General features: G+C 39.7%; 1 protein-coding gene across 1 annotated transcript in view; it reads right to left on the bottom strand.

Annotated features, from left to right (window-relative positions):
- khdrbs2 (KH domain containing, RNA binding, signal transduction associated 2) overlaps nt 1–12,890 on the bottom strand; it is a 66,762-nt gene that overhangs the window by 37,660 nt on the left and 16,212 nt on the right. Inside the window, exon 2 of the mRNA XM_062430853.1 lies at nt 11,298–11,425. Within this exon, the coding sequence (XP_062286837.1) occupies nt 11,298–11,425 (128 nt within the window). The remainder of the gene's footprint in view (nt 1–11,297; nt 11,426–12,890) is intronic.

Raw genomic sequence — 12,890 nt, 5'->3', positions numbered from 1 at the left:
GTAGAGTTTGGTGAGTGATAACTTTGACTCTAAATAAAAAAACACAGTTCTGTATAAAATGACACAAATTCTGTTAATCTCATACCATGTAACTGATGCACCCCACAAAGCCTGAGATCTATAAATACACAATGACATCCCAGCTGAGTGTCTGGTAGATGGAGAGTCGTGCAGCACACAGAAAGATACAGTATTTTGCCATGAATTCATAATAACATTCCTTTGAAAAATATTCCACACTTTCATGACCTTGATGTAAAAACAAAATAAAATTAAAGCCGCAAGCGACGATGGCGGGCCCTCGCTCACCCATGCCACCGCGGGGCCTGAGGCATGGTGGGGCTGTGGCGTGAAGCAGAAAGTGAGACAAAACCTGGAAGGAGGCAAAAAATGCAATGTTTCGTTCATCCAGTAGGGGGCAGTCACAGGTACTTACACATATGGTCTTGTGTGGTCTGGTGTGTTCAGGGCGGCCACTCATCAGTCATGTGAAGTTTGGAGTGAATTGGACAAAGCATGAAGGAGTTATGAGCAGTTAATGGTTCATCCACCAGGGGGCAGTCACCAAATGTGGTGTGGTGCGTTCAGGGGCGGCCCCTCATCACTCATGTGAAGTTTGGAGTGAATTGGACAAAGCATGAGGGAGTTATGAGCAGTTAATGGTTCATCCACCAGGGGGCAGTCAGCACATGTGGTGTGGTGCGTTCAGGGGCGGCCCCTCATCACTCATGTGAAGTTTGGAGTGAATCGGACAAAGCAAGAGGGAGTTATGAGCATTTGATGGTTCATCCACCAGGGGGCAGTAATGGGATGCGTGCAGGTGTGTTCAGGGTCAGTCCCTCATCACACATGTGAAGTTTCGTGGAAATGGGACAAAGCATGAGGGAGTTATGAGCAGTTGATGGTTCATCCACCAGGGGGCAGTAATGGGATGCATGCAGGTGTGTTCAGGGTCAGTCCCTCATCACACATGTGAAGTTTCGTGGAAATCGGACAATGTTGATGCAAAAAATGGCACTTCTTGTTTCCACTAGGGGGCGACATGAGCGACACCCCTATCAGATGGAAGAGGTCTCCACCCTGGACCTGTGTATCAATTTTCATGATGATACGTGTTCAATAAAGCCATCAAAAAGCCAAACGTATTTTCATGGCGAGGAATTGATGGTAGCCACGCCCCCACAGGGACGCTATTACTCGTAGCTTCACAGTGTTCATAATGTAGCTTCACCAACTGGTTCTGCATGTTTTAGAAGTGGAATGAAGTTGATGGGGTCAACTATGTATTTTTCATGAATTTAAGTTCACTTCCTGTTACCACCGGGGGGCGCTATGAGTTACGTGGGAAGTTAATATATCGGGACGTTCAGGGCGGAGCCATCATCATGTCCAGCAAGTTTGAAGCTGATTGGATGAAGTATGTGGGCGTGAGAGCCACTCGTATGTACATGGCGAGCACGCCAAAGTTAGTTGAGCCCTGGCAGACACGCCCTTTGACCTACGGATGCGCAGAGCACAACTTAAGCTCAGCTAGGTCTGGAGATGTTGCGTACCTAATTTGAACTTGATCGGGCGAACGCTGTGGGAGGAGTTAATTTTAGGCGGGAAAAATCACAACCAAAATGGCCGACTTCCTGTTGGGTTGAGGTCATGAGGTCAAGAGGCTTTATTGCATATGTGGGTATAATACATATGTGTACCGAATTTTGTGAGCATAGGACAAAGTTAGCAAAATTCCCTATGGGCATTTTTGGACTTTGTAGGGGGCGCTATTCCGCCATTCTGCGTCGACCATGTGCGACCACCCAAAAATATCGAATTTCGGATGAGGCCGGACGTCCGTGCAAAAGTATAGGCATTTTCGCATTTGGGAAAGGGGCGAAATTGGGGCACGAAATGTCGGAAGAATAATAATAATAATAATAATAATAATAATAATAATAATAATAATAATAATAATAATAATAATAATAATAAACATTACAATTTCAATAGGGCTTTCGCCAGGCGACTTGCAGTCACCGCTCGGGCCCTAATAAACATTACAATTTCAATAGGGCTTTCGCCAGGCGACTTGCAGTCGCCGCTCGGGCCCTAATAATAATAATAATAAACATTACAATTTCAATAGGGCTTTCGCCAGGCGACTTGCAGTCGCCGCTCGGGCCCTAATAATAATAATAAACATTACAATTTCAATAGGGCTTTCGCCAGGCGACTTGCAGTCGCCGCTCGGGCCCTAATAATAAACATTACAATTTCAATAGGGCTTTCGCCAGGCGACTTGCAGTCGCCGCTCGGGCCCTAATAATACAGCCATATAAAACAGCCCAGCCCAACCCCAGGATGATTTTACGTGCATGTTTCTATGTGCATGTATGAGGCCAGTTGCATGGGAAGCATATAAATGTTGAAATTTAACAACTCAGAAGATGCTGTCTCATATCGATCTAATAACAACAACAAAAAACTTTTCAGCTTTGAGGTTGGAAAATTGTGCATGGTGGGCGCCCTTTTAAGCAGTGTACTAGAGCCAGTTAAGTTTTGCAGATGTCCTGAGGCACTTATTGCCAGGTTAGTGAGCTGTGCTACTGGGGAAATCCAGGTTGTGTCAGATAGAAGGATTAAGGCCTCAGGTAGAGGTTTATGCTTTAATGACAGCCAGGGATGAACGGGCTGTGAGTGTGTCAGAGGAGTGTGTCCTATCAGACAGATGAGTGGTTATTTGGTGTGTGTGTGTGTGTGTGTGTGTGTGTGTGTGTGTGTGTGTGTGTGTCTGACAGACTGAGGAGATGTACTGTTCACTTGGTGAGCTTTTCAGAGAGATCTCCAAATTATCTGAGTGTTTGAAGAGAGCTTGTCAGTCATTGTTTATGCCTAATCAATAGTATTAAGGTATGAATTCACTGTTGCCATTGTTGAGCAACAAGGGCATTGGTTTGGTTTTAGGGACATTTTTTAAAAACAGTTGCGTGTGTACACTTGCCAGCTCCTCTGTGACAAATTAGCTAACACCTGATGCCTGAAATTTAAATATCATCTGACTAATGTTTTATCCAGTGAAGCTGTTTTCAAGTCTGTGAGGTTCGAAAAGTTCAAACTGTAAATACTAAATGCAGATTCTCCACCTCACCGACTCCTGCTGCTGAGCAGTTGAGGGTTGACAGTTAATCAAGTTGAATGCCCCCTGTCTGTCTTTTCAATCTGTATCATAATAATCCCCTTTTTGCAGAAAACACACAAAACCTTCCAGTTGAGAACCATTCTTAAATTGTCTGATTTATTGTAATTATATGCACCCAGGCTCATCTATTCCTCTCACCGATGTTGGCATTTTTTTCTGACAATTGCGCATTGCACAACAAGACTGCAAACAAAACAAGACCCGGTACTGACCCAGTACTGTGACTGGGCCAGTCTGCGGTCCACTGTCGGTCTGATGCTGGAGCTAACAGAGCTAATGGAGCAAACTAACAGGCAGTGGACCCCTCAGCTGCAGTACAGTACAGTAACACTGAGGGAACTTGAGGGGTGCTCTTCAAACAGTCCCTGGTCTGAGTAGAATCACTTGCTTCAACCTACTGCGGCATGCATGCTTTTTTTCTTCACAATTACAGTTGCGTTGATGCTGAAAACCTGTGTAGGCCTACGTTTTTTACACACAGAAAATTGATCAGGAATCAATAAGAGAATCGATAAAGAATTGGACCAATAAGCAGAATTGATAATGGCATTGGTATCACTAAAATCGTTTCAGTTCCAATCTCTACACCGGCCTTACTGTTAACATTATGTGGAGGTAAAATGTCAAGTTAGTGCTAAATTGGTAACATTTTGGTAGGGACAGTTCAGGAAGACTTCGACACTGCAGGTACACGCTTCTACTGTCCAAATATGCACCCATGTCGAGGAAAGTGACAAAATAACTTAATCTACCCTTAGTAACTGTATAAACATCATCACAAAACATGAGAATTGTATAGAAATAAAAATAATTAAATAGAAATTAACATTTGTAATTAATATGTAAACCTTGAACTGCTGCCCAGATGGTCTACTCACACAGATGACAAAACCCCCCCTCCCAAAAAACAAAAAGCAAAACACGATTCTTGTAAACTCTAACAGGTGACAAACAACTTGAGCCAAGATCAATAGAGACGAGCAGCCAGCGATGCCAAAGTTACGCAGCACAACAAAAGCTGTTTAAGACCATAAAAATATTCCAGACAGGCTGTGTTTTGCTGTCAGAGCAGAAGCTACATTGCTTTTCTGGTAGAGCGACAAAAAAAAAGGAAATTGATTCATATAATTCATATAATTTGAGCTCTGTTCTTGCAAGTTTCTAACAAGCCATGGCCTTTATGTTTTTTTTTTTGTTTTTTTTTACATTGAACCTCTTTTTTAACAAATGAAATGTGTACTCACACAACACAACAATAACAAAAATGATTTTTCAATAAGTATTTCACTATTGGAATTGCACAGGGGCGGTGCCCCAGTGCCCTTAATGAACCACATGTCTCTGATATTTGCACATCCTATGGAGTAACATTAACAAGTCATGTTCATGTCCACCGGATAAACGTAAATCCAGTATTCAGTCTTCTTCTAGCCGTTTTTTTTTTTTTTTCTTTGGTCACTACCAGTTCCTGGATACATGTTATCTTTGTTTGTTTGGCGTTTTGTGCTGGCCATGTAGTTTACAGTGGATTTATCAGAGCTTTTGAGCTAAAATCAACTGCCAGCTGTTGCTGGAAATGAGGTTGGTAAGAGTGGCGAGAGAGAAACAAAACAGTTAAATTGCTGTAAAAGTAAAAAAAGTAAGCTTCATGAGTTTCAAAATATTTAAATTTGATTTTTCTGTCTTGCAATTAGTCACAATTGGCTTGATTTTTTCCCCAGCTGTGAGCATAATTTTTATGAAGTGCTGCATTGTAGGACAGCAGTGTCAATCAAAACATACTCAAAAGAATCAAGTAAATGTAGTCCACATACATACATATTACTTGTTTCTGGAGAGACAGCACTACATACTAAAAATGTATATCCAGTAGTGTTGGATCATTGCATATGTGGGAAGATTTTTAACATGTGGAGGCATTTTATCTTTTATTATATCTCTTGAGCGGCATTATGGCAGACGAAGTCATCATACAAACACTGACTCAGTGGGATCCCAAAGTGGGACTGTGATGCTATCGTGCAAGTGCTTAATTTTAATTCACACTATGTACGCCTCTACTGTATTCAGCACTTATCTAAGCAAAACACCTTTCCACATGATAGGCCTTTCTTTTGGACATTGACATCTCCGGGTGGACAAAAATTGAATTTCTCTATGGGCAGAGCACAGCTGCAGCATTATTTAAAGGTCACAATAACCTATGACTGATAAGCTCAAAATTGTGGCACCCACAAGGACAAAATACAATTGAATGTGTTGTTGGCTGTGTATATACCTGCAGAATAGTTAAAGCAAACATCCTACAGAGGTAAAACCAGCTTGCTAGTGTGTGACAAGAAGAGAAATGTGTCCATGTTGTTTTAAACTAAATCAAATGTATTCAGTAAGAGGGCATGAATCATTTTGGTAACATTCGGGCATGCAGAATAGTCCCAGCACTAGACTAACAGATAGCATCCACCATTGAAAATCCATTTCATGCCCCAAGGTTATGAGATGCTAATCAAGCTGTCTCATTAAACAGTAAAATATAAATTCTAGTTAAGCGATAATTAAAACGACTATGCTGATTGTCTTAATCATTTTTTTTGTTGAGTAAATAGTGATTTCTATGTACAATTTCAAGACTTCCATAGGAACCATGTGAGCGCATCATTCATTTAAAAACTGTGCAGGTACAGATGTACAACATCTTTTCTGGTTAACCAATGTCAGCCCTGTTTTCAAGGTTTCATCACTTTTTCAGAGATCAAAGATAAAACGTGATGGTAGGTCATTGGAGGAAGGCCTTCAGGCATATTCCTTTATCTTGACAGGCAGTAAAATGACAGCAAATTAATGTAGATTTGACAGAGTGGTGCACAGAACACAAGTCCTCCTGTATGAATGATACATATAAACCAGGGCCAGTCTGTAACAAGATGCATCATCCCTTCGGGTTTTTATCCAAATAGAACAGCAGTGTAGCAGCTGCAGCTTTCCCAAGTTTGAAATTTAAACCAATTACACAACCCTGTAAGCCAAATTCAAACATTTAGCACACTGCCAAAACATATCTTCTATTACAGTTTTATGAAATTTAAACTAAAAGGTACTTTACTTACATATCTTGATAAATAGAGGTCGTGTTAAAAAAAATCCTACAGTATTACTGACAACAGCAAGGTTGGGAAATGAGCAATTACGTTTCTTTGTCAGCTCTCTTGCATTTCAGATGTTGACCTTGAAATGTATAATCTACTAGTTTGATTTACAGATTGGTTCAGGTGTCCATAGAAACCATACTGGCGAACCATTATCCACTATACTAATTAAGTGGGATTCAATGATAATTAATGTTATTAATTGCACCTGTCCCTTTCCTAGTTGGGGGTGGTCGATATATCAATATAGTCTGTAATATACTGTAATTTTTCTAGTCAGAGATATTGCCATACATGTATCCCTTTAACAGCAGTGTTAAGGTATTGCTGCAGGCAAAACTGTTTTATTAATATACCAATTATGTTCTCAGTTAATTGATTAATTATTTAGTATTTGCGATATAAGAAAATACTAAAACAATAGTCATTATAATTTTCCAGAGCTCAAATGGCTGGTTTTGTCCGATATATTTTCCAAAACCAAAAGACCTTTTTGAACTAGGGAATGTTTGACATTATTGAATTACTAATTGATTACCCAAATAGTTGCTGATTAATCTATGAAGTTGGCTAATTGACTAATTGTTTCAGCTGTAGCATGTGATGAAGAGACCTTATGTGTCAGGTATTTTAATCCACTGGATCTGCCAAAAACAGAAATATTATTGGTCACAGACACATTCTCAACATATTGTTGTTTTTCTTGTGAGGATGGGCTGTCCGTTCAAGTGTCCGAAGAAACCATACCGGTGAACCATCATGCACTAAACTAATGAAGCGCATTACTTAAATTAAATGGGATTCAATCATAATTAATGTTATTAATTGCACCTGTGCCTCTCCTGCTTTAACATGTCAAAATGTCTGTAAATGAAAATGGCCTACAGTTTGTGTCTGTCAGTGCACTATATAGAATGATTTCATCAGCACTGGTTATTTCACTGTTAGATGACATTAATCTTCCACGCGTCACTTCGTCAAATCTGAAACCGCCCAGAAGAATTCTCCCAAGTAATAATTTAATTGCTTTGCATTTAATCACTTTCCAGCATGATGGCAGCTGTAAGCACGAATGAGCACTGTTAGCCTGCTGAAATGTGAAAGAACAGATTAATGATGTTTCAGACTTTGCTCTGCCACCAGTGATTGAAAGAAAGATCGGACGTTACTGAATACTAGACATGAGAAAACAGCTGTGACAAAAAGCTGTGACAGCTGTGACAAAAAATGAGGTTCCACTGTGAAATAAAAGAAACCAGTGAGTTTGTCCTTCCCAGTAGGCCCAGATGCCATCAAGTCAAATATATTGATCAGAGAAAAGAGACAGAAATGAATACCTGTGGAGCCACATATGCAATAATATTTTTCATAGCAGTAAGGCCAGTATTGATTTGTTGTATGTCATTGTTTATGTCTGTTGAAGGCCCAAAACAAGTGTATTTCTTTTTACAAAAGCTTACAGGAAAACTGATTAACAATTACTATAATCTTTAATTTGTTGTGCAACTGTTCCCATCTGAAAACTAGTGATATATGTTGTGTGAATCATCTTTCTCATCTTTAATTTCATCTTTATCAACTCTGCATTACCTTTGGTTTTTTCCTCATCCTTCGATGGTTGTACTTTTGATTAAAGAGTTGCTTCATTTGGCTAATTACCATTAACTGAAAGTGCAGTGTTACCAAGATGTTTAAGATAGTGACACTGCAGTCTTGTGGGGTGCTGACTGTGCAATTAGGTCACAAAGGCTGTTGTTGGACACCCGCTCTGTCCCTCTGGGCTGCACTGCTTTGCTTATGTTGCAGAGTTGGCACTATTATGTTGTAGTGTAAAATTTGGTGATAATTATTTACATTGAGCAATGTTGTATCTGCTAAAAGGGCATTTGATTGTTGACTATTATTTGCTGAAGATGTTCAAATTTGAAGGCATTATGTTAGACGAAGAAGGTGTATGTGATTCTGCAACTACTGAGTGAATAAGTACTTTATGGTTGAATAAGTATGAGAAACCACAATATATGTGATTATATATACCACACTTTTATATTATTAATATTATTAGTACTATAGAAAAGAATGCAGTAATAACAGTATTTGGGTAATATTTTACTTGAAGACATCTGTGATAAACATTGCCCACACAGCTAATACCAGCTAAGGAAGATAGGGGGCAGTACCTAGTAAATGGAAAAGTACAGAAATGGAAGTCTAGAATGATGTAATCCAAAATCCCCCTAGAGCAAAACACCTGCTAGCATAGAAACGGAAGGAAGAGCCATAAAAGGTGTTTTAGGGCGTCTTTAGGATAGGCGCCAAGAACGTGAGTTCAAGTTGAGGTGAAAGAGGGGGCGAAGAACGTGAGTACATGTTGGGGGCAGAAAGAAGTGGATTGGTTGAAACTCACTCCACCGAGGGAGGGGGTCGAAACTTTTCTGCAAGGGTCAGCAATATAGAACAGGATAAAAGAGGCCCCGAGTTTTAGCTCTTTGTGTCATTCATTCATAGATTCTGTCTGTGTATGTTGGCTCCGGGTTTTTGCTGTCAACAATAAAAACTCTAACTGCATTCAGATGGACGACTCCTGGTGACTTTTTGATTGAGTATTTTTTGGAACTCCTGACTTTCTCCGAAGACGAAGTACTCAGAATGATTTAGGCTCTACAATGTTCATTATTCAGAACTAGGATTCTGAGGCTCTGTATTTTACCTGTGATTTTAATTGTTTATGATCATGATGTTGTTTCACAATACATTTTACATCTAATTAATTTACCTCTGTACACAATACTAAAACTGTACTCAGTAGTACTGGCTCATTTTCTTGTCTTTATTCTTCCCTTTAAAAACAGTGTAAATTTAAGTTCAGTACTTTATAATATAAAACTTAAATGAAAAAAAGGTGTCAATGAGTCATTGTAGGTCGTTTGCTAAGACTCTTGTGATATTGACATTTTTTTATAGATTTGAAATCCAATTAATAGACCAAGGAGTTCCTGAACACAGCTAAGTTTCTTTCTCAACACTGATCCTGAGAAGGAAACAGCAAATTGATTTTTATGGAGTGTCCTTAGGGGCTCACTGGGCCAAAGTACATTGCCTGGGCTCCTGAGCACTACTCATTTTCTAATAACACAGACAAAGTAAGTAGATAAATGTGGAACAACTTTGAGATCATGAAACATGATGTTGGGACAAGACTTGACTCGAGGGTATGCAGGGCAAAGACTGAAAAATAGACACTGACAGTGTTTTGTTGAGGGTCTATCATTAACTCGCTTTACTGAGCACTTACACCAGCAGCGACAAGAAGAGACAAAGTGACCAAAATTGGTTCATTTTAAAGGAGTGCTTGAGGGAGTGTCAGAAACTTGTGGAGGCTGTGTGGAGCAATGGTTGAACATATATATTTGAGTTCTTTGGAGAGGGGGCCACTGATGATGGCAGTGTTGCAAACTGACAGTGAAATAAACATGTATTTGAATGTTGTTTTGAAGATGAAAGGGGATTGCAGGTTTTACATGATGGAAAGCTTTGACACTGTCACACCAAAACTTTTGACAAGATTTTGTAAAAGGAAGTACACCAGTGTGTAGTGAAGTGCACAAGCAAAATAATTTTGCTTCAGGTTCCAAGTCATGCGCTTGTGTTCGAATCAATCGGTGGTTTGAACTGAAACACTGGTGATGGTCAAACCAATCAGTGTCCTATGAGGATTTTCACATGATTTTGTGATCTGGTGATCTAACGAATCCAGTTTCCTCGCAAGGTAAGATGGTTATAGACGGTGATAGACAGATGGTTCATCCAATCACCTGCCAAGTATTTCTGGAAAGTGCCTGCCCTTTTCCAAACAGTTTCCAAGGACGACTTCTCAGATGGTTCTCTGTAACAAACCATCTGGCGCGTTAGGTTATAGAGAAATACTTAACCCAGGGAAAGCATTTTTGTTTAATGGAACATTAATATTTAGCACCTAGTATACCATGGGTGTAATGATATGATGACATTTGTTACATTGTATTGTTAAAAGAAAAGCATGGGGGGGGGGGGGGGTACTTACAAAAATGTTAACTACCCACTAAATGTATGCACCAGTGATCTGGTATTGGAATTGATCTGTGTTTGCTTATAGATAGTATATAAAATGTATTAAGAGCAGATATAGTCTGTATAGTCTATACTCTACACTCTCTAATGCTATAATGTTAGCTACCTGTTGCATAAACATGTGGATGCAAAGTCAGAGGAGCAGTTTTAATGATTACAGTGGCAATAAAGCCTTCTGGTTCACCACAAGCAGCTCTGTGTTGTTGCCTCATTAAGCCACATTTCAAACTTTGTCAGTACTGGCATTGCATAACTCAGAATAGTGAGTACTGTGTCATACAATGATTTATGGTCATTGTTCAGTACTGTACCCTTGAGTGCTTTAATGTACTAAAAACTTTTGTTTTTGATGACTACATCAAAATAAACAGACACTGCCCAATGACTTTCTATTAGCATGCGTGAAGCTCAGTGGGATTCTTAGTGCCAGAAGTGTTTGTGCAAAGGGTGGAGCAGGTGAAGCAAGTCCAGACTAGGAAGCCCCATTCACTGTCTGACAGCTAAAGTTAATGAAACAATGTCCCTCTCTTCCTCACACACACACACACACACACACACACACACACACACACACACACACACACACACACACACACACACACACACACACACACACACACACACACACACACACACACACACACACACACACACACACACACACACACAGAGAGAGACAGAGGTTTACTTAAGCCCCACTTTTGCTGTATTTACATAGACTTACATTCATTTCCTGGAGACTTACACTAACCCTTACCATAACCGCTGACCAAAAAAATCAGAGTTTTACCAATTGGGGACACGGATTTTGTCCCAAAAGAGGTGCATTGTGATTGGTGATGGTTGCTGTGTCTTACCTTTGGATACTGTTGGACTGGAATGAGAACTCTTTCAGAGAGCTTGATATTTTTATTGCTGATGATATCTAGGTATTTCTTCACGTCACCATCTTTTCTCGATTCGTCGCCCTCATACTTTTCAATTTCTGCAGCAAAACAAAATGAAAAAAAGATAAGACAGATCATTAGTTAATTATGTAATTTTGTATAAAGAGCATCAGTCAACACTTTCTAGTCTGATTTGGGGCCAACTGCAGCGTGACAACCAAATAGTCTGAGGCTGGCAACAAATTAGAAGAAACTCAAGTATGCATTGCATCACACAATGAACATTCTGCTGATAAATTTGTGTCTCAGCTGTAAATATGCTCAAATTGCAAACTTGAAGATATGAGATTATCCCGCTGACTCCTGATATGTCCTTACATCAGAGCCTGTAATCTCATGATCCAATAATTCCAATCAAAATAACAACAGAGGCAAACAGTCACACTCAGCCTGCTGAGCCTCACTTCACTGCAAATGGAGCTCTCATGGGCTGTTAGCAGTCTCTGATCCCCACAGAGCACAGGATTTACACTGATGTTGGATTAAACATACAGTATAAAACATTTGATAGGGGAAGAGACATTTTGGTTGGTTAAAATTAGATGTGTGAACCCTCACATTAAGATCATATTTGCAGATCATTGGTTCCAATCAAACTGCAGTATGTCTTTTTACAATTTGCAGGATGAGCAAATCTTAGTCCTAATAGTCCTCTTGTGTGTTCCTAGCCTTATTGAAATAAGATGAGAGATGAGAGGTGGAAAACTGACAGGAGCGACAGTCCCAGAACACCCTGTACAGTGATATTTCATGAATGGTTCATTTTGTAGCACTTGAGCAAAAACACACAATACATTTAAGGGTCAAGAGATGCAGCTCTCCCTTGTTCACCTCAGGGGTTGTTGCCAATTAATACTCAGTGGATTTACACGTATTGGCCTTTTAACACACTTGCAATAAAACTCAGACCTGACCAAGACTAAGAATAAGTGACTGAGCAATCCTTAGTCCCTATATTGAAACTCAAGAGTTCATTTAGACTGGAGCACTTCACCCTTATCTGAGCTGTCAACAGTGCAGCGGACAAAGCTGTGAGGTTATAACCAGTTCTGGCCAGTTGGACGTTTCATTAAGGAGCAGAGGGCCAGACAAAGAAATTACTGAAAGGATATGGCTGGTGATTTTTTTCCTTTCTTCTCTATACTACCAATATTGTCCAAAAACTGTTAAAAAATGTCAGTGAGCCACACTGTTGCACTGGGTGACATGTTCCTTGACCCTTAAGATTATGGTCACATTAGTTTGTTTAGAAACGGCTCTAAAGACTAACAAAAGTGATCACAGTTTAAGTCTCAGAGTAGTTCTAGGCTTGACTTTGAATTAAATTGTACATTATCAAGATCTTTAGAATAAAGTCAAGAATCCACCTCAAAATCCATGTTTAGAGTCTGAGCGTTTGACTATTTAGCAGTTTCTGTGATGAAACTGTACAACCATGTTGGAATAATGTTCTGGTTTATGTTCCCAGTGAAGAATCCTTTTGAGACTGTTCCTCAGCATGAC

Source organism: Scomber scombrus, chromosome 12 (genome assembly GCF_963691925.1).
Source record: "Scomber scombrus chromosome 12, fScoSco1.1, whole genome shotgun sequence".
Classification (NCBI taxonomy): domain Eukaryota; kingdom Metazoa; phylum Chordata; class Actinopteri; order Scombriformes; family Scombridae; genus Scomber; species Scomber scombrus.
The sequence above is the reverse complement of the archived record's forward strand: the minus strand, read 5'-3'. Positions and strand labels throughout refer to the sequence as shown.